Here is a 22,291-nt window from a genome sequence, read left to right as displayed (position 1 = left end):
GAAAGGATGGTTAAGTTGATGGGTGGGTGGATGGGTGGGTGGATGAGTGGATGGATGGATGGATGGATGGATGGATGGATGGTTAAGTCGATGGATGGATGGATGAGTGGGTGGGTGGGTGGATGGAAGGATGGATGGATGGAAGAAAGGATGGATGGTTATGTGGATGGACAGATAGATGGGTGGGTGGGTAGATGAATGGATGGATGGATGGATGGATGGATGGATGGATGGAAGAATGGATGGTTAGGTAAATGGATGGGTGGACGGATGGGTGGATGGTAGGATGCCGGGGATAGCAAGAAGAGGGTGTATGGGAGACACATGTTTAGGAAATAAAAGTTGGGAGCTGGTGACCCCTCTGTGCAGCACCCACCACAACTCCAGGCACCTCTGCCCTTGGCCTGCTCTGGTTTTCTCCATCTAACACACTTGACTCCATCTGATGCTCTGGAGTGTCCACTGTTTACAGGTTTCTGTGCTGGAGTGGCAGCAGAGATTCTGTCCACTTATTCATTTCTGCCGAGAAGAGACCCCCAACCTGCAGGGCCCTTAGCAGGTGTTGTGCTGTCCCTGCAGGCGGGCCTCCCACCTCTTTTCTTTCCAAGCTGCCTGCTTCTGGAAGGTGGAGAGGAGGCATGTCATAGGAGGGCACTGCTTCTGCAGGAGTTTCTTTGTGGGCCTACTATGTGCCAAGCACTGTCTAGGGACCAGTGAGACAACAGTGAACATGACACTCCCTGCCCTCAGGGAGCAGGGATTCTGAGAGCCTGCCTCCCAAGGAGGTGGATGCTACAATAGCTGTGGGGTGTGGAGTGCTTACAGAAAGCTGGATCGACATATAAACATTTGTATATGTCTATTCCCACCACCCTACCCCCTCTTTTTTTTGAGACTGAGTCTTGCTCTATCGCCCAGGCTGGAGCACAGTGACACAATGTCAGCTTACTGCAATCTCCACTGCCTGGGCTCAAGTGATCTTCCTGCCTCAGCCTCCCAAATTGCTGGGATTATAAGCATGAGCCACTGTGCCCATCCCCACCTTCTTTGTTTTTTTTTTTTTTTTTTTGGAGACAGAGTCTCGCTCTGTTGCCCAGGCTGGAGTGCAGTGGTGCGATCTTGGCTCATGGCAAGCTCCGCCTCCCGGGTTCACGCCATTCTCCTGACTCAGCCTCCTGAGTAGCTGGGACTACAGGTGCCTGCCACCATGCCCGGCCAATTTTTTGTGTTTTTAGTAGAGACGGGGTTTCACCGTGTTAGCCAGGATGGTCTTGATCTCCTGACCTCATGATCCACCCGCCTCAGCCTCCCAAAGTGCTGGGATTACAGGCGTCAGCCACCGCGCCTGGCCCCCACCTTCTTTTAAAGTAATCCAGACACATGGTAAAAAATTTCAAACACAGCTGGGTGTGGTGGTTCATGCCTGTAGTCCCAACAATTTGGGAGGCTCAGGCAGGAGGATTGCTTGAACTGGCCTGGGCAACATGGCAAAACTGTCTCTATCAAAAACTCAAAAATTAGCTGGGTGTGGTGGCGCACACCTGTGGTCCCAGCTACTCAGGAGGCGGATGCGAGAGGATCACTTGAGCCTGGGAGGTTGAGGCTGCAGCGAGCTGTGATGGCACCACAGCACTTAGACTGGGTGACAGAGTGAGACTCTGTCTCCAAAAAAATAAAAAAAAAAATTCAAACGGGATGAGTGTGGACATGACAAATCGTTCTCTGAGCCCTCCTGCTCCTGACCCCTAGCCCTTGGACACCTGTCCCCAGAGGCAACTACTATTACTAGAAACATTCTAAGGGGCAGTTTGAAGGGGCCTCGAGTCCTCAGGAGGAAAGTGGACCTTCAAGGGAAGAAGCTGCCAGGAATCAGGAGTGAGTATGCCTTTTCCCCCTATTCGCTGGGAATCAGGAGTGATGGTGCCTTCTCCCTTTTCCCCTTGTGTCACCCCTGTGCCCTGTTCTGTGGTGGGAGGCAGATGGTGGGAGGGCAGGGTCCCCACCCTGTTGAACAGGGCCCAGCCTGCCTGACGGAGGCAGGTGTACCCCTCATCCACCCCTGAAAGGCACTTCCTCTGAAGCAGGAGCGGGGCTAGGGGTGCCTCTACCCAGCAGCTTTTCTCACTCTTTGGGTGGGGCCTGCTGACTCAGCACGAAAATGCTCAGCCCAAAATGCTTCAGCCCCTGGGAAGATCTGGGAGCGATAGGAGTGAGCAGAGAAGATGGGGCTTGGTAGGGCCCTGCTGGCTGCTGGGCAGAAGCCTGGGATCTCAGGGAGCAGTGTGCAGGGGCCAGGGTCAGCAGGGTTATGGGCAGCAGCTGTCCCTGAGACCTCCCAGGGGCCCCTTGGCCTGGGCAGCTGCAGGGCCTCAGCTGTCAGGCAGGCTCTGGGTGGGGAGGAGCCTAGAGCCCCGGGAAGAGGCGGGGCAGGATGGGGGAATTCAGAGCCGGCAGCAGTCCAGCTGGGTCTGAGGGCAGGCCAGCCCCTAGGCCCCTGGGCATTTCCAGGGCTGACCCAAGAAAGCAGCAGTAGGCATGGTCGCTTGGGGACTGAAGACCCAGAATGACCAAGGACAGTGACAGAAGGTCCCAAATGCCTGAATGCAGCTGGGAGTCTCGCCATGAACAACCATGGGTGTCTTCTGGTCTCTTTAGCCAGAAATCCCAGCACCTCTCTGCTGCCATCCCTCTTCCCTCCCCTGCCCCCAGGCCAGTCCCACCCTTTGCCTTGTTGATCAGTGATGCTAAGTGCAAGTGCTGGCCAGAGTCCTCTCCACGGTGCGGATGTTGCCCATCCATCTCTCGGCCACCCTCCCAGCACCCAGTTCTGTGGCTTTTGACTGCGGTGACTCCCACATCTACCCTTCCAATGCCCATGTCTCACTGGAGTGCTGCTTCCAGTATTCCAATGGCCCACTTGGTGCCCCTCTTCCTCCCGACCTGCCCCAACAGACCCAGGCCCCTCCCCTGAGCCCTTCTCCCCTCAAACCACCCCTTTGCTACGTGCTACCAGGTACTGGGGCTGCACCTGGGACTCCTCTTAAGTTGGTCCTTGTTGGGTGGTCAGGGTGAGGCACAGGGGGTGGGAGGTAAACCCTTCCAAGATTCTCTGGGGCAGAAAGAATCAGGTCCAAATGCCTTAGCAAGACTTCACAATCTGGCTCCGAAGCACCATTCCGGGCCCATCACTGCCTCCCTTCCCTTTCCCTCTTTTCTTTTACCCCTCTCTCGCCCTCTGTCCCTCCTCCCTCCCTCTCTTTGCCTTGTCTTCCTTCGCAAATCTAAAGCCCCTCCCCATTCCTAGGAACATACCCAAGAGAACTGAAAGCAGGTGTTCACACAAAGCTTGCACACAAGCGTCCACTATTCATAATAGTCCACAAGTGGAAAAACCCGACAGTGGATGCACTGATAAAATACCGTATAGCCATACGGTGGGATCTTAGCCATAAAAAAGAATGGCGGACTGATAACATGCTGCTGCAGGGACAAACCTTGAAAACATCATGCTAAGTGAAACAAACCTGACAGGCCGGGCGCAGTGGCTTACGCCTGTAATCCCAACACTCTGGGAAGCCGAGGTGGGCGGATCACTTGAGGTCAGCGGTTCAAGACCAGCCTGGGCAACATGGTGAAACCCTGTCTCTACTAAAAATACAAAAATCAGTTGGCATGGTGGCGGGTGCCTGTAATCCCAGCTACACAGGAGGCTGAGGCAGGAGAATCGTTTGAACCCGGGAGGTGGAGGTTGCAGTGAGCAAAGATTGTGCCACTGCACTCCAGCCTGAGTGACAGAGTGAGACTCTGTCTCAGAAACAAACAAACAAAAAAAACCTGACAGAAAAGAGCATGGGCCAGGCACGGTGTCTCATGCCTGTAATCCCAACACTTTGGGAGGCCAAGGGGAGTGGATCACCTGAGGTCAGGAGTTCGAGACACACCTGTAATCTCAGCTACTCAGGAGGCTGAACCCTGAGGTCAGGAGTTTGAGACCAGCCTGGACAATATGCCAAAACCCTGTCTTTACTAAAAATATAAAAATCAGCCAGGCGTGGTGGCAGGCACCTGTAATCCCAGCTACTCAGGAGGCTGAGGCAGGATAATCCATCGAACCCGGGAGGCAGAGGTTGCAGTGAGCCGAGATTGCGCTACTGCACTCCAGCCTGGGTGACAAGAGCAAAACTCTGTCTCAAAAAAAAGAGGATGTATTGTATGATTCCATTTATACAAAATGCCCAAAATAGGCAAATCTACAGAAAAGAAATTAGATTAATGATTGCCAGGGGATGAGATTAGACTGCTAATGGGTGCAGGGCTTCCTTTGGGGTGATGAAAATACTCTGGAACTAGATAGTGGCGAGGCCTGCACAACACCATGAACATACTAAAAACCACTGAATCGTACACTTTAAAATGGGCATGGTGGCTCACGCCTGTAATCCCAGCACTCTAGGATGCTGAGGTGGGTGGATCACTTGAGGTCAGGAGTTTGAGACCAGTCTGGCCAAGATGGCGAAACCCCGTCTCTACTGAAAATACAAAAATTAGCTGGGCGTGGTGGCAGGCGCCTGTAATCTCAGCTACTCGGGAGGTTGAGGCAGGAGAATCGCTTGAACCTGGGAGGTGGAGGTTGCAGTGAGCCGAGATCGCGCCACTGCACTCCAGCCCGGACGACAGAGTGAGACTCCGTCGGGGTGGGGTTGGTGGAGTGAGAAATCAGCCCAGATGGCTACTCCCAGCAGTAGCGAAGCAGCAAGGCCAGGTTGAGCTGGGCCGGGTGCCCCGAGGTCAAAGGAAAGGAAACCCCAAGTGCCAGTGGCTGCAGAAGGCAGAGCTGGATGGAGGATCCACGCCATGGCCCTGCCAGCCCCCACCCTTGGGTACCCCTCGAGGGCCTAATTCCCTCGCTGCGTTCTTGGCACCCACTTGGGTTCCCAGGAACAGCAACTAGGAGTGGCTTCTGTTCCCTCAGCAGCTCTCCCTCTCCCTCTCAGAGACTGGAACCCTAAAGGGACTGGAACCCTAAAGGAACGAGGCGGGTAAGGGAGGGCGGCTCCTTCTGCCAGGGCAGAGGCAGGGCAGGGGCATGGGCATGGGAGGCAAATCCTGGCAAGAGCTCGGGACTATTTCTTCAGGGCCGTCTAGTTGGTGTCTCAAGGGCAGGGGCCATGACCAGATCAGGGAGAGGCCACCAAAGGGGGCTGTGAGGCAGACGGGCCTGACCTCCTGGGCACCCTCCACCCTCCATCACTGACACGCCCCCAAAGCCTGCTTGAGAATGCCTGGGACGACAGATGCCTGGGGAAACTGGTGACACAGCTGAAGTGGGGTCTAGGGACGGTCAGCCAGCAGTCACTTGGCACCTTCCTGACAAGAGCAAAAAGGAACTGTCTGGTGGCAGAGGCACGCCTGCCAGACCTGTCTGCTCTGGTGTTCGCATCCCGCTTTCTCTTTGTCTGACTCTTAAATGCCTGCTCCGGCCCTCCCGGCCCTCCCAGATCATTTCCAACAGTCACACGACTGGTATCCAGGCAACCGTTGCCTGGGCTCCCAAAATTCCACATCCGGAGGCTGACAAGTCATGGTGCCCCCGTGGAACACAGCTGGCTGCTTCATGTGTGGAGGAGCTGGGGGAGAAGGGAAAAATCCACTCCCCACGCAGGGATGAGTTTCTAATTCTTGGCCTCAGAGGAGGTGCCTATAAAACTAATGAAATAAAACAGCTGCTCCTTGTGTTTAAAGGGAGACCTTTTACTGTACCATGGTCAGGTCTGGGGCTTGATTCCATTTCACCGTCAGAAAGGTGAGAGGCAAAAGTTGGCCACTGTTAGGTCATCTATTTATCTCGGAGTCAAGGCATAGACACCAGCAGCTCGCTGCCCCCTTGCCCACTTCCCTGCCCTGACAGCTGGGGTTTGCCGGTCTTGGCTCTGGCATGTGAGGCAGGACAGCCTGCCAGCTTAGGGCAGGAAGCCACTCCACGTCTGGCCAGTGACAGCTTTTCCCCAGATGCCAGGACATAGGGGCATGGGACGTGCTGTGAACCCTGGAAGACCTGACCCTGTCTGAGTGTTCTGGGCTGCAGGCAAGCCCTGGCTACTGCACGACTTGGCAAAGCAGCTGCCACCAGGACTCCAGCTTTGGAACAGCCCAGCGAGGCGGCCCCCTCCAGATGGAGAGGTCAGGCTGGGACCACAGCATGCATGTGAGGAACTGCGCAGGGAGGCCCAGGCACGCGGCCAGTTGCTTGCTCTGCAGCCCAGCTCTAGGGCCCGCCCAGTGCACCTCTGCAGCATAGAGGTCACTGGGGCCTTTGGGGGATGAGGAGTGGGGCTGAGAGTTACCCACTGGACAGGACTGGGGCTGGACAGAAACCCACTGTGACTGACACTCTGCCTTCTCTGGACATAGGTCAAATAGACAACATTCTTTGTCTACTACCAGGATAAAGAAAATAGAAGAAAGGGGCTGGGCGCGGTGGCTCACGCCTGTAATCCCAGCACTTTGGGAGGCTGAGGCGGACAGATCACAAGGTCAGGAGATCGAGACCATCCTGGCTAACATGGTGAAACCCCGTCTCCACTAAAAATACAAAAAATTAGCCAGGCGTGGTGGTGGGCGCCTGTAGTCCCAGCTACTTGGGAGGCTGAGGCAGGAGAATGGCGTGAACCCGGGAGGCGGAGCTTGCAGTGAGCCGAGATCTCACCACTGCACTCCAGCCTGGGCGACAGATCGAGACTCCGTCTAAAAACAAAATAAATAAATAAAAGAAAATAGAAGAAAGGTCAAACTCAGAAGTCACACTCAGAATTTAATTTCTCCAAAAGTTGTTTCTGTGTTTGATTCATGTAGAAAATCACGAAGCCTTGTCGCCTTTTCTGAGTGGGCAGGATCCACAGCTGGCTTACTTCTGGACACGGAGCATGGACTGAGAAACAAGAGCTTCCTTCCAGGAGAGGCACCACTCACAGGCAGGCCCGGCTGCACAAGTCCTCCCTGCTGGGCCTGGTCACTGCAGCTGCCCCTCCCTGGCTGGCTTCTCTCTCCTTTCCCACCCAACTGTTCACCTTGTCACAGGGCTATGTCTTGGCTCTTGGCTAAGACTTTAAGGGCCCACACAGCAGAGAACAGCAGAGGACAGAAGCCTCAGATCCTGACGACCTGCACAGCAACGCATGGGCTCTGCCTCTCTGCTCCGTCCGCTGCCGGCCTCCTAAGGTAGAGTCGGGCGAAGGTGCCTCCCACCTGCCCTTTGGTAAGGCGCCCAGGGTTCACACAGACACAGCCGAGGACATCCTGGGGAGGAGAGGAGAGGTGACAGGTTTGGAGAGCCTCAACTAACTGGGAACCAATGTGAAAAAGAAGTGCCATCAGGTGGCTGTACCCCAAAGAGGGTTTTAGAAAATGGAAACGAAGGCAACCAAACAACCAGACACATTTTCAGTCACTTTTTTTTTTTTTTTTTTTTTTGAGATGGAGTCTCGCTCTGTTGCCCAGGCTGGAGTGCAGTGGTGAGATCTCAGCTCACTGCAGCGTCCACCTCCCGGATTCCAGCGATTCTCCTGCCTCAGGCTCCCAGGTAGCTGGGATTACAGGCACCCACACCACCATGCCTAGCTAATTTTTGTATTTTTAGTAGAGATGGGGTTTTACCATATTGGCCAGGCTGGTCTCAGACTCCTGACCGCAGGTGATCCACCCACCTCGGCCTCCCAAAGTGCTGGGATTACAATTGTCAACCACTGCGCCCGGCCTCAGTCACATATGTTAACTTGTTACTAGAAAGCTTTGAATTCCTTTTAAGTCTTTCAAACAGAAGAATGAGGTGACTTGGCAGAATGACAATCAGCTCCCAAACTTGGAGACAAACCTGATCTAGCTGTTTACTGCTTTCTCATGTGAAAAACTTTTTTTTAACCTCTTGAGGTTGAACTAGCTCTTGTTTGGCAAGAGGGGGACTGGTCTAGGCAGATTCCTTGTAACGGACCTAACTCCAAGGCAGGCAGGGTGGCAGAGATCAAAATGACCCAATAGCTTCTTCAAGGTATTCCCAGCTGAGCCCACTTGGAGGTCATATCAGAATTTGGGAGGCAGAGGACAGGCAAGTGTACATATGAAATCTTCCCCAGGTCACCTCTATGTGGCCTGGTGAAAGCCCTCATTTGAGGGCCTTCCTAGTCACCTGGGCTCTCGTTCTCTTGGGGAGGGAGGAGAGGACACTGTTTACTCAAGCATTTTACTGACAGAGTTGTTTGTTTTCTGGTCCCACCATCTCCCCAAAGAAACAAGGCCACAGGGCAGGGTGCTAGAGGCCCCATCCCCATCAGCAGACCCACGAGGGGTGAGTGCCGGGTGGTCTAGAAGGGAAAGTCAAAGACTGGGTTCTGGTGTTTCTGGGAAAAAGCAGAGTTCAAACCTACCTTCACGAAGTACCTCAGCTCTGACGGGATGATGAAGACATCTGGGGTGACAGGCAGCTGTGCGTAAACATAGAACGATTCATAGTCAATGGCCATGTCTTCTTGGGGCGGGTAGAGTGGGTAGTAGCTACAGAGACAGAGAGAAATTGTCAGCACTAGCTGACCGGGGGGCCCCCTTCTCAGACAGAGTCCCCCTAGGTACTGGCTTTCGTGCTGCTGGCGTCCACAGACCGACTTTTTCTCTGTGTGTGTGGGGCAGAATGCAGGCTTGTCATCACAGGGTAAAGTTCCCTGCTGGTAGCCTGGTGAAGGCTCTTACAGTCATGCTTGTCATAGCTCCATGACCCCAAGGCACTCTCTCCACAGTCAGGGGTCCCAGCGGCAAGCTCACCTCCTCTGGGTCAAGATGTGCTTGAGTATTCGGCTGAATCTGTCTGAAGTTCCAGAAGAACTGGGAAAGAAAAGAAAGCATGAACACAGAACCCTGTTTTTCAGCCCATTTCTCTTCAGGGAGGACCGGAGAATTTAATAAACCAGAGAGAAGCTAAATGGCCAAGGCCCAGCAACAAGAGGAGGATGCCTCTGGGGAAGTTTAAAGACCCACCCACAAGGAGCTCAGTCTGTCCCCACATGAGGAGGGACGCAGGACACCAGGTTGAGAAGGGAAAGCACAGGAATCCCTCATAATCAAGATCAAGGAAGGCCATTAGCCAGCACCGTACTGTGCAAGAGGATGCAAAGTTGGCACCATCATGAGGCGGGTGTGTAGCCAGGCTGACCTGAATCTCAAACCTCAGCCAAGGAGCCGCACCCGTCTCGCTTCACACGCGAGTCGCTTCACACGCCCCTTCCCATCAAGGATGACGGCAGAACAGAGCTGCCCAACTTCAACTCAACAAATTTGTCAGGGCCTGATTCTCTGCAGAGCTGGATGTTGTACTGGTAGTGAAGAAAATCCTTCAGAGAAAATTCCCAGTTTATCCTCCACAAACAGGATGTCCACATTTGTTTTCAGGTCACAAATTTGGGAAATGAAAAAAAGGGGAGCAGAAAAGAAAATGTAGATGAATTTTGATGCCTTTAAGTGCAAAGACAGAATGGACGTGGTTCTTTGGGGTCTCAAACGCAGTTTAGAGAGGTGGTAACAGAAACTAATGCATCCAACCCCTCCCCTTGGGTACAGAGAAACTCAGATGGCTAGAGGGTCTGGCACAGCTTGCTGCTTTCAGCTCTCTCTGGTCAAGACCGTCAAGCAGCCCCTTGATTTTCTTGGCTGCAGAAAGGGCTGGGACCAGAAAGCCAGTCATCCTGCTTGGGGCCTGGAACACACTTCTTACCTACTGATCTCCTCGGCCCCCAGGTGGAAAAGCAGATCCGTGGACGTCAAGCCGAAGATCACTCCGTTTATGGAGAGGCTGCAGGGCTCGGACACAAACTGTACTTGCTAAAATGAGAACGGATTGAAACAAACATTTGTATGCCAAAGCTAGAAACATCTTCCCATGAAAGTGGGGGTTGTCTGAGGGCTGGGGAGACCACGGAAAGGGGGACCAAACCAACATACATCAAGCTTATGGACACATTTGCCTGTTTAAAAAAAGGAGTTTAAGATTCAGGCTGTACGCACACCCTAAAGAGTCCTCTCCACCCTCCCCTTCAGGGCCAGAGCTAGTGGCAGAGGCATGCTGGATTCTGGCTGCCTGCTGGTCAAGGAGTGGGTGCTGCTACCTTTTTGTCCTCTCGAGACAGATCGGAGTAGCTGAAAGGCGGCTGGGGGTACACAGGCTCATGGTGCACATCTCTCAATGACGGGACAAAGACAAGGTGGGAGCCGGAGCTAGTATGGCAAAAGAACAAACAGAAGAGTGAGAAAAGTGAGTGCAGTTGAGTTAGAACAGCTGCGCAACAGGCGGGATGCCTCAGGCTGGAGGCAGAGCCCACCCCCAGGGAGGCAGCTCAGAACTGCACTCTGTTATGAACAGAGACGCTGTTTCCCATGGGACACTGGGAGTAAAGGACAATTTGTTCTACTTCACACCCATCCATCTGGACAGGCTCCGATTGCCTGGGACATTTTCTTTTTTTTTTTTTTTTTTTGAGACGGAGTCTTGCTCTGTCACCCAGGCTGGAGTGCAGTGGCGCAATCTCGGCTCACTGCAAGCTCCGCCTCCCGGGTTCACGCCATTCTCCTGCCTCAGCCTCCCGAGTAGCTGGGACTACAGGCGACCACCACCACGCCCAGCTAATTTTTTGCACTTTTGGTAGAGACGGGGTTTCACCGTGTTAGCCAGGATGGTCTCGATCTCCTGACCTTGTGATCCGCCCATCTCGGCCTCCCAAAGTGCTGGGATTACAGGAGTGAGCCACCGCGCCCGGCCTGCCTGGGACACTTTCTTGTTGCTCTGTGTGGCTTTCTACTGAGAGGATGGAGACTATTTTTTGGCAGAAAAAGGGGCAAAGAAATGGAGATCTAGAAAGTCTAGAAAGACAAGGATGTGAATAAAGAATCACAGCCTCAGAGCCAGAGTTTAAACCACAGCTTGGACTCATTACACCTTCTAGCAGGTGTAGCTTGCAGGCATTAAACAGTGTCCCTGCCACACCTTGGTAGGGTGCATGGAGCTGGGGCATTTTTCCTAGGGAGAAGGCAGGCATACTAAAAAGACCCTGAGACTGCTTTTTTTTTTTTTTTTGAGACAGAGCCTCACTCTGTCGCCCAGGCCGGAGGGCAGTGGCATGATGTGGGCTCACTGCAACCTACATCTCCTGGGTTCAAGTGATACTTGTGTCTCAGCCTCCCGAGTAGCTACAACTACAGGTGCACACCACCACACCCAGCTAATTTTTGTATTTTTAGTACAGATAGGGTTTCACCGTGTTGGCCAAGCTGGTCTCAAACTCCTGGCCTCAAGTGATCCACCCACCTTGGCCTCCCAAAGTGTTGGGATTACATGTGTGAGCCACCACACCTGGCCTGGCTTCGTATTTAGAAGATCCAGCTGAAACCCTCTGACTGACTGAACACTGGGACATAATTACCGGACAACCGAGACACAGACATTTCCAGTGGGAGGCAGAAAAGCCCAAGCGGCCTCTCCCTGAGCCATCGCATCCCTCCCCTCTCACACATGGAAATAATGCCTTGAGTTTCTATTTCTCAGCAGGCTGTCATGCAAAAATGAAAGAAATATTTAACAGCAACAGTAAAAGCACAGATGACAGCAGATGTTTCCTTTAATGGAGCAGGAGAATCTCTAGGGTTACAACATACAAGTGAAGAAGAAAGTTGTAACTCTGGGGGCCAACTATTTATTTTTCCCAGCCACACAAAAGAGAAAGAAAGCCCCGTTTCTTTGGTTCCCTTAGATGACCTTGGCAGAGGGGCCATTTATAAATCAAATAGGCATAAGGTATTACTTTGCGGGCATGTTTAAAATCCACCAATAGCTCTCACTTCCATCTCCGTCTCTTGCTTAAAACATGTGGACTTCTCAGGCATACATACACTTTCGCATGTGATAAAGGTGCTGGTGAGAGCTGTCACCCTTATCACTGTTTGTGATGTCCTCTCAGAGTGCGAACTGAGATGTCTATAACAGAAAATCAGAATCCTGAGACCAAAGGTGTTTGCATATTCATTATTGTCCCTTTGACACTGAGAAGCTCACTAGGGTGATCCAGTCCACCATTTGGGTGCCAGGGTCTGGTAAACAGGCCACAGGGTAACTTGAATGGGACAATCTGTGCTCCACATCTCAAGGGCTTGACGTCTGTGATAAACACAAAGGACTGAGGTGCAGCTGGCTGCTCTCAAGGGACAAAACTGCCCTGTTTCAGTGTAGGCTTTGGAAGGGCAATAGTTAAGGAGGAAATAGCCTTCCTGCTCATGGTTAGAAAGCGGCTATAGAAGGAGGGATCAGAAAAACATCCCAACTATGCTCAGCATTGCACAACCTCGTACGTCACAGTGGGAGGGTCCTCCAGCTGCTCCCACAAACAGGACGAGAACCGCAGGCTCTGCTCACTTCCTCTGAGGTGCTTTCTCACTGGCTCTTTTCTTTTTCTTTTTTTGAGATGGAGTCTTGCTGTGTCGCCCAGGCTGGAGTGCAGTGGTGCGATCTCGGCTCATTGCAACCTCTACCTCCTGGGTTCAAGCAATTCTGCCTCAGCCTCCCGAGTAGCTGAGACTACAAGCACCCACCACCACATCTGGCTAATTTTTGTATTTTTAGTAGAGATGGGGTTTCGCCGTGTTGGCCAGGTTGGTCTTGAATTCCTGACCTCAAGTGATCTGCCCGCCTCAGTCTCCTAAAGTGCTGGGATTATAGGCGTGAGCCCCTGTGCTTAGCCTGGCTCTGACTTTTACTAATGATGACTCAGCTTAATGCTCTGCATTTCTGACCTCTCAGGAATACAAAGAAATTCTCTGCCCAATAACTGTTTATATACTGTTTCTAGAAGGGTGGGGCAGCTCCCCCTGCCCTGTGGCACACACTGGCCATAGATGAAAGTGCCTGGTGGTGCTGTGCTCTCATCCCCAGTGTGACAATGCCTCATCTGTGCTTTATTTCTATCACTGCTGTCAATACCACATGGGGTAAGGAACCAAAAACAGAACCCGACCTCAAAATGAAAGCACCCAGCCAGTGTTAGGGCACTACGACACAGTCCCTGCCTATCCCCAAGGGCTGACAAAAGGAGAACATAGCCCTGCTCCTGTGTTTTGGGGGTCTATCTCCTGAGGAGTTCCAACCACTCTCCAGGCCTGATGAACTTGACCAGGATCACAGCAAATCTGGGGAAGAGGGAAGGCACCTGCGTCACCTTCATCTGAGGGAGCGGGGGGAGGAAAGGGCAGAACCAGCCATGGTTGTCACTGGCACAACCCAAGTCTCTGATTCTGGGGTGAGTTGGGGGATGTTCTTTATTCCAGCTGTGACATCTACCATCCTGGCCCACACTGCTGGTACAAGAAGGTAGTGTTACAACTTATTGATTCTGGGATCAGTTCTCATGGCTAAAAGGCAGAAGGTTAGACATCTTATTTTAAAAACCACCTTTGTGACAGACTCATTTTTAAATGCTTAGCCTCAGGAATATTTGTATTTTATTAGCTCGGCTACAAGCATGCAGATCTTGTGAGGAGATCTACCACCTATACCAACTTCTTTCAAACCCTGGCACTGGGGGAAAGGGACAGGAATGGAGGATGTCAGATTTCTGAATAACTTTCCACTTCCGGCTTTAGCCTCTTCCTGGAACAGTGACTTTCCTCTCAAATGAGAACTGCACAGCTCTCTCATCACTGCTGCGACCTCTCACAGTTCCTTCCATTTGGTCTATGGCAAGGATTCAAGGCCCCACACTCACTGAGAGTTTCTATCACCACCAGCTGTAGCCACTGGCGGCTTCCCACGCACCCTGGGGAAGCACTGACTTGGGAGGAACTTGGGCTTACCCAATACAATCACTTACACAACAAGATGTTTGGGGTCTCACAGGATTTCACTGCGTAACTCATCAAACACTTCTCAAAACCATCCTGGGAAGATTCCCGTGGAATATTAGTTTATACAAAAGGGAGTGAGAAAAGGAACTAAGTATAGAAGAGAAAGAGCAACCAAAGAGTGAGAGCCGATGCAGCCTTGTCCTTTCAAATATGTTTATCTTTGTGTTTTACAGAGATGCCTCTTAACTTGCACTTGAAGTTCAAGGGTTCTAGCTGATCTCGGTAGTTCAAAAGGAAGGAAAGAATAGGAACTGCCATGATTTTTTTTTGGAAAAGGAGTTTTGTTCTTGTTGCCCAGGCTGGAGTGCAATGGTGTGGTCTCGGCTCACTGCAACCTCTGCCTCCCGGGTTCAAGAGATTCTCCTGCCTCAGCCTCCCCAGTAGTTGGGATTACAGGCATGTGCCACCACGCCCATCTAATTTTGTAATTTTAGTAGAGATAGGGTTTCACCATGTTGATCAGGCTGGTCTTGAACTCCTGACCTCAGGTGATCTGCCCGCTTTGGCCTCCCAAAGTGCGTGAGCCACCACGCCTGGCTTTTTTTTTTTGAGATGGAGTTTCGCTCTTTATGCCTAGGCTGGAGTGCAACGGCACGATCCTGGCTCACTGCAACCTCTGCCTCCCGGGTTCAAGTGATTCTCCTGCCTCAGCCTCCCAAGTAGCTGGGATTACAGGTGCCCACCACCACGCCTGGCTAATTCTGTATTTTTAGTACAGACAGAGTTTTACCATATTGGCCAGGCTGGTCTCAAACTCCTGACCTCAGGTGATGTGCCCGCCTCGGCCTCCCAAAGTGCTGGGATTACAGGTGTGATCCACTGAGCCTGGCCCTGCCACGACTTTTAAACAGTTTCAGTTTCTTAATGGGAAGCTCTGGAGAAACCTAAGAAGCTTAAGGTTCTGTCCAGTATTTTGAAATCTGACCTTCTTGTGCCTTCAATAATTGTTCGTAGACACTGCTTGAAAATGTCTTCAAATGGACTTGTCAGTAGACAATTCTGCAAGAAAGGAAAGGAGACAGATTTAGACGGCAGATGTTTGGTGTTTATTCACTTGTTTAACATTGTTAGGTGACCCATAGATGTCAGCTGTTGGGCTAGGAGCTGAAGGAGACACAAAGATGAAAAAGACATGGTCTTTGTCTTAAGGAGCTAAGTCTAGTCGAAGGGAGGAGAGGAGATGTGGGAATTAACCCTCTTGAATGCAATCTGAGAGAGACTAAAAGAAAGAGTACTTTGAAATATTTTCTGTGGAAGGTAAAGTATCGTGAAACAAAGGATTGGAGGTCCCAGACCTCAGCCATGGAGATGTCCCAGGAAGGACCATTCGTGTTTTATGCAAAGGACAGCAAGATGAGTTATAAGCTTGGGGTATTGGCCAGGACAGGTTCTTTCACAGGGCAGCCCGTGACTGCCAGACACCTGCATTTGTGCTAGTGCTCTTGTGCCTTAGCAGCAGGCATCACAAACAAAGGAACATTAGGACTGATATGTCCCTCCCCCAGCTTCCAGACAGCCTTGTATTCTGATGAAAGGAAGCCCTTGGATTCCAGATCTTTATTAATAAAGTGCTCTGCTAAAATGATTTTCTGATTAGCCATAGGACTTAATGTGTTTGTTACAGATGTGGGATAAACACTAAAAAATGAAAAGTGAGAGCCTGACTGGATTCAAGTACCCAGGACCCCTTCCCACCCCAGCCCACTCACCTCCACCTGTTCATGCTTAGCATCCAGGAAAGGGCCAAACTGCAAGGGGAGAAACAAAGACACCAAAAGAACAAATCAGAATCACTTGTGTCTGTGAATGACTTCAGATCACCTCTTCTGGCAGTTCTCTGTGGAGGGCTCATCTGTCCCTCCAAGGCTGCCTGTAGAGCCTGGGGACAGTTAGCAGATGGGCTGGCGGGGGCGCCAAGCCAATTTCACAGGCAGAAACACGTGTGCCCCAGATGGAGGGAGGCTCCCAGAGCCCCATAACCACTATAACACTGGGCTCACGTCTGTAATCCTAGCACTTTGGGAGGCTGAGGTGGGCAGATTGCCTGAGCCCAGGAGTTCAAGACTAGCCTGGACAATATGGTGAAACCCTCTCTCTACAAAAAAATACAAAAATTAGTTGGGCGTGGTGGCGTGTGCCTGTAGTCCAAGCTATTCGGAAGACTCAGGGAGGATAGGGGAGGCTCACCTGAGCCCAGGAGGTAGAGGCTACAGTGAGCCGAGACTGCACACCACAGCACTCCAGTCTAGGTGATAGAGTGAAACTCTGTCTCAAAAAAAAAAAAAACAAAAAACAAACGAACAAAAAAATGCACACTGGGTTTTCTGACTTTCTAAATCTAGCAAGGGAAATTGATCACCATACTAATAATAGTATTTTGAGCTTTAAAAAGAGATTAGTTCAGAAGTTGGAGTAATGAGAAAGAGGTAAGAATACTGTAAAATCAACGAAGGGTGGAAAAAGAAAAGTTGGGCTTTTATTTTTATTTTTTGAGATGGAGTCTGACTCTGTTGCCCAGGCTGGAGGGCAGTGGTGCAATCTCAGCTCACTGCAACCTCTGCCTCCCAGGTTCAAGCAATTCTCCTGCCTTAGCCTCCCAAGTAGCTGGGATGACAGGTGCCTGCCACCACGCCCAGCTAATTTTTTTGTATTTTTAGTAGAGACGGGGTTTCACCATGTTGGCCAGGCCAGCTTAGAACTCCTGCCCTCAAGTGATCCACACATCTCGGCCTCCCAAAGTGTTAGGATTACAGGCGTGAGCCACTGCGCCCGGCCAAAGTTGGGCTTTTAAATCTAGCAAAGGCCCATAGATATGTATACCTCTCCAAAGATGTAGATTAAGAATGAAAAGATATTTTCTAAAAGGAGGAGGGACTGACATGCTTCCTAAAAATTTAGAACTGCATTAAAGCCATTTTTCAAGGCTGACTCCTCAGCTTTCCCACTGGTGCCTCTTACCAGGATGCAGACATCTGGCCGGTCATGGTTGATGACAGCAATCAGGTCAAGCAGGGGGTCATACATGATGCTGTCAGACGTGGTGTATGGTCCACAGGCAACCAGGACCATGCTTTGCTCAAAGTCTAAGACAGAGGTTATAGGTCTTGATTAGAAGAGGACTAGTATTAGAATGGTGGGAGGAGAAAGGACAATGATGGGAAATGCCACAGGATTTAACTAATTGAGTCCTTTATGTGTGAAACTCTGGGGACCCAAGGTAAGGAAGACCTCATGTCCACCCTCCAAGAACACTCCACTAGGTGGTAGAGACAGAGACAGGCAGGTACACGAATACCTAGAACACACAGTAGAAACTTTGTGAGCTGTGCACATGAAAGATTCGAGGAAAGTGGCAGTCAGGAAAGAATTTACCAAGGTGGAATTTGCTAACACGTTTGAGAATTTTTGGGGATCAAGGGCAAGGCAGGGTGCAGGATAGCATTGAGACCTGAGTGTGCTCAATGTTAGGAAATGTCTGGTCGTCCAGTGTGGCTGGAGAATGTGGGGTACTGAAGAGCCCAGAAAGACAGGCCGGGGAATGGGAGACTGGAACGGGAGACTCCAGGGTGATGGGGTGCAGGGGCCACCCATCACGCTTTGCCTTTTTCCTAACAGCAGCTGCTTTCCTTTTGGAGAATCAGCCCTCCCCTCCACAAGGCAGTCTACATGGGGCTGTAAATTGGGTGCTCTGTCTTCCTCTAGCCAAGGGCAGGCACATGACCCAGAATGGCACAAGGCCATTCACACTCTCCTCCCAGGGTCTGCAATCTTGAGGTGAACGATCCAAGGAGAGAAAAAAGATTAGAGCTAACCTATTCCAGCCGAGGTGCCCAAATGAGACAGCTGGGGAATCCCTGCTACCTGGATGCTAGAGTTCCTGGGCTCTCATCTTGGTTCCAAGCCTCGGTTTCTAGCCACTTGTCCAGTCTGTGAGCTACCTGGATCTCCCCTAATAAATTCCTGCTTTCTTTTTAGTCTGAGCCAGTTTCTGTGGCTTACAACAACAAAATCCAAAGATCCCTGGCTTCTTAACATGCTGTTGTGTTCGTTTCCTATTGTTGCTATAACAAGTTATCACAAACTTAGTGCCTTAAAACAACACGAATTTGGCCGGGTGTGGTGGCTCAACGCCTGTAATTCCAGCACTTTGAGAGGCTAAGGCGGGAGGATCCCTTGAGCTCAGGAGGTCGAGACCAGCCTAGGCAACATAATGAAACCCTGTTTCTACAAAAAATACAAAAATTAGCTGGGCAGAGTGGTGCATACCTCCTGAGCCTATAGTTCTAGTTACTTGAAGTTGGAGGATTGCTTGAGCCTGGGAGGTTGAGGCTGCAGTGAGCTGTGATCATGCCCACTGCACTCCAGTGAGACTGTCTCAAAAAAAAAAAAAAAAAAAAAAAAAGTCCACCAATTTATTATATTACAGTTCCAGGGGTCAAAAATCCTAAACTGAAGGTGTGGGCAGGGCTGAGTTCCTCCTGTCTGGAGGTTCTAGAGAAGAATCCATTTCCTTACCTTTTCCAGCTTTCAGAGGCCACCTGCATTCCCTGGTTCATGGCCCCACCTGCAGCAGCAAAGCCAGAAGCCTAAGATTTCTCTATTTTGAAATAAAATTTTTCTTTAGGCTTCCTCAAATCACAGCAGCCTAACATTTCTAAGCTCTGACTCTGATTCTCTTGCCATTCCTCTTATAAGGACCCTTGTGATTATAGTGGGCCCACCTGGATAATCCAGGCTAATCCCCCATCTCAACAGCCTTAACTTAATCACACGGGCAAAGTCTCTTTTACCACAAATGGTAAAATATTCACAGGTTCCAGGGATTCCTGGGGCTATGATTCAGTCTGTCATGGTAATAATACCATGAACTGACAGAGCATTCAAGGCGAAGAGCAGGTTTCATGTGGTGGTAGGGTAGGGGACAAAGTTAAGTTTGGCTCTGAGAAGCCTACAGGAGATGTGAGCCCCAGTGTAAGCAGTGAGTCTCTGGAGGGCGAGGGACGTCTTATTCTGTATCTCCATGAGTGCCTCATTTAATTCCTTGTACAAAAGTTCATTAACAACCTGTTAAACTGTTTCCAAAGCCTTCCCTGGTACACAGCTCAGGCTCCTGGTATCTCAGCCAGGTTGATTTCATTACCTGAAGTTGACCTAATACCAGCATGCCACCCTTGCCCCTATAAATTTGTATTTTCTTTTTTTTCTTTTTTTTTTTTTTGAGATAGGGTCTCACTCTGACTCCTAGGCTGGAGTGCAGTAGTGGTATGATCATGGCTCATGGCAGCCTTGACCTCCTGGACTCAGGAGAGTGATCCTCCCACCTTAGCCTTCCAGGTTGCTGGGACTATAGGCACATGCCGCCATGCCCACAACCAGCTAATTTTTTTTTTTTGAGACAGAGTCTAGCTCTGTCGCCAGGCTGGAGTTCAGTGGCGATCTTGGCTCACTGCAACTTCTACCTCCCAGGTTCAAGCGATTCTCCTGCCTCAGCCTCCTGAGTAACTGGGATTATAGGCACACGCTGCCAAGCCAAGCTAATTTTTGTATTTTTTAGTGGAGATGGGGTTTCAGCTTGTTGGCCAGAATGGTCTCTATCTCCTGACCGTGTGATCCGCCCACCTCGGCCTCCCAAAGTGCTGGGATTACAGGGGTGAACCACTGCACCTGGCCTAATTTTTGAACTTTTTGTAGAGATGAGGTTTCACCATGTTGCCCAGGCTGCTCTCAAACTCCTGTGGTCAAGCAATCCTCCTGCCCCAGCATGAGCCACCACGCCCGGCCAAACTTGTATTTTCTGACAAAATGTGCAATATCACAAGGTCCTAAATTTCACTCCTGATTCTAGGTCATCTCCAAGAATGGCTCTGGCCACTGTTACATGCATGGGGTGTTGACAACATGCTAGTATCAGTGATCTGGTTGTTAATCCTTAACAGTGCTCCACTGTGCTTACAAAAATGCCTTGAGGGTTGGGTGTGGTGACTCACGCCTGTAATCCCAGCATTTTGGGAGGCTGAGGCGGGCAGATCACCTGAGGTTGGGAGTTTGAGACCAGCCTGACCAACATGGAGAAACCCCATCTCTACTAAAAATACAAAAATTAGCCAGGCATTACAGGTGCATGCCTGTAATCCCAGCTACTTGGGAGGCTAAGGCAGGAGAATCGCTTGAACCCGGGAGGTGGAGGTTGCGGTGAGCCGAGATGGCGCCTTGCACTACAACCTGGGCAACGAGTGAAACTCTGTCTAAAAAAAAAGAAAAGAAAAGAAAAAAAAAAACAATGCCTTGAAATACATAAATACATACATATATTTTTTTGAGACAGGGTCTCACTCTGACACCCAGGCTGGAGTGCAATGGCACAATCATGGCTCACTGCAGCCTTGACTTCCTGGGCTCAAGCAATCCTCCTACTTCAGCCTCGCAAGTAGTGGGGACTATACAGGTGTGCACAACCACACCAAGCTGATTTTTTTTTTTTTTTATTTTTTGTAGAGATGCAGACCCACTATGTGCCGGGAGGCTAAACTTAAACTGGGCTCAAGCAATTCTCTCACCTTGGCCTCCCAAAGTGCTGGGTTACAGATGTCAGCCATCACACCTGGCCACCTTGAAATAAATAAATTCTATCTATCTATCTGTCTATCTATCTATCTATCTAGACAGTGTCTTACTCTGTCACCCATGCTGAAGTGCAGTGGCATGATCATGGCTTACTGTAGCCTTGACTTCCCAGGCTCAAGTGATCCCTGCACTTCAGCCTCCTGAGCAGCTGGGACCACAGGCACATGCCACCATGCCGAGCTAATTTTTTTTTTTTTTTTTTTGTAGAGACAGGTTTTTGCCATATTGCCCAGGCTGGTCTCAAACTCCTGGGCTCAAGTGATCTTCCCACCTCAGCCCTGTGAAGTGCTGAAATTATGTTGAAATATTTAGAAGCAGAGTTTGTCAAACTTTCTTTTTGCCTTTCCACAACTAGATTAGTTACCACATAACACTAGGGTTTTAAAGAAATTCTCTTTGGCCGGGCGTGGTGGCTCATGCCTGCAATCCCAGCACTTTGAGAGGCCAAGGCAGGCATATCACAAGGTCAGGAGTTCAAGACCAGCCTGACCAACATGGTGAAACCCCATCACTATGGGATTTTGTAAAAATACAAAAATTAGCCGGGTGTGGTGGTGTACACCTGTAATCCCAGCTACTTAGGAGGCTGAGGCAGGAGAATCACTTGAACCCGGGAGGCGGAGCTTGCAGTGAGCCAAGATCTTGCCACTGCACTCCAGCCTGGGGGACAGAGCGAGACTCCATCTCAAAAAAAAAAAAGGAAATTATTTTTAAGTTTTCACTTTAGAGCAAATTTAGAATTGTAGAGAAGTTACGAAGATAGTACAGAGTTCCTGTGTGTCTTTCAGCAGTGGCCCCTAATCTTAACATGTTAGGTAACCATGAACATTTGTCAAAATTAAGGCATTAATGCTGGTATATCGCTGTTAACTAAATTCCTGGATTTTCGAGGTTGAGTGTTAGAGCCAGAAAAATAAAAAAGTAAATTCCTGGCTTCATTCAGATGTTGCTAGTTGTCCCACTGATGTTCCCGTTCTCTTCAAGGATCCAATCCAGGATGCCACATTATACTTTCAAAAAATTAATTAATTTTAATTTTTTTTAAGAGTCAGAGTCTCGCTCTGTCACACAGGCTGGAGTAAAATGGTGTTACCATAGCTCACTGCAACCTTGAACTCCTGGGCTTAGGCAATCCTCCTGTCTCAGCCTCTGATTAGCTAGGACTACAGGCACGCACCACCAGCCCAGCTAGTTTTTTTTTAATTTTTAGTAGAGACAGGGTCTCCCTGTGTTGCCCAGGCTAGTCTCCAACTCCTGGCCTCAGATGATCATCCCACCTTGGCCTCCCAAAGTGTTGGGAATACAGGTGTGAGCCACCGCATCTGCCCACACTGCATGTAAATAAATTCTTTTTGAAATCGTACATCTTTTTCCTTTCCAAGGCAACCTTCAAAAATACCTGTTAAACATTAGTCTTTAAACAACATGCTTCATGTAGGCAGAACTCAGGCGACAGCACGACCAACGCTCACTGGGCTCAGACCAGGGGTCTTGTGACAAAAAACCTACGAACTCACGATGGTGGCGCCCTCACTGCTTGATCACATTGCTCTTCAGCAGCTTCTGCAGCTTTCTTGGGCTCAGGAAACTGCACTCCTGGGCTCATGTCTACCACCCTCATTGTTGGCAAAACAATATTTGAACCAAAACTCACCTGCATCCTCTTCAGTGGGCTGATAAAATGGAAGTGGCACACCCTAAAAACAGGGGAAAAGCTCAAGTAAGGTCTTGCGCCAGG

At 50.3% G+C, this 22,291-nt stretch overlaps 1 protein-coding gene across 2 annotated transcripts in view; it reads right to left on the bottom strand.

The window, feature by feature from the left end:
• Positions 1 to 6,798: 6,798 nt before the first annotated feature.
• POLA2 (DNA polymerase alpha 2, accessory subunit) overlaps positions 6,799 to 22,291 on the bottom strand; it is a 36,176-nt gene continuing 20,683 nt past the window's right edge. Inside the window, exons 10-18 of one of the 2 annotated variants that reach the window (XM_004051498.4) lie at positions 22,208 to 22,250; positions 16,888 to 17,012; positions 15,639 to 15,677; positions 14,855 to 14,928; positions 10,149 to 10,257; positions 9,758 to 9,864; positions 8,812 to 8,871; positions 8,421 to 8,547; positions 6,799 to 7,296 (exon numbers count right to left, since the gene is read on the bottom strand). In XM_004051498.4, coding sequence (XP_004051546.1) covers positions 7,147 to 7,296; positions 8,421 to 8,547; positions 8,812 to 8,871; positions 9,758 to 9,864; positions 10,149 to 10,257; positions 14,855 to 14,928; positions 15,639 to 15,677; positions 16,888 to 17,012; positions 22,208 to 22,250 — 834 coding nt within the window. In that variant the 3' untranslated portion in view covers positions 6,799 to 7,146. The remainder of the gene's footprint in view (positions 7,297 to 8,420; positions 8,548 to 8,811; positions 8,872 to 9,757; positions 9,865 to 10,148; positions 10,258 to 14,854; positions 14,929 to 15,638; positions 15,678 to 16,887; positions 17,013 to 22,207; positions 22,251 to 22,291) is intronic. The other variant, XM_019037511.3, reaches the window with a different exon arrangement.

Source organism: Gorilla gorilla, chromosome 9 (assembly GCF_029281585.2).
Source record: "Gorilla gorilla gorilla isolate KB3781 chromosome 9, NHGRI_mGorGor1-v2.1_pri, whole genome shotgun sequence".
In the NCBI taxonomy this organism is placed as follows: domain Eukaryota; kingdom Metazoa; phylum Chordata; class Mammalia; order Primates; family Hominidae; genus Gorilla; species Gorilla gorilla.
Note: the sequence above shows the minus strand (reverse complement) of the source record. Positions and strands in the feature narration are given on the sequence as shown.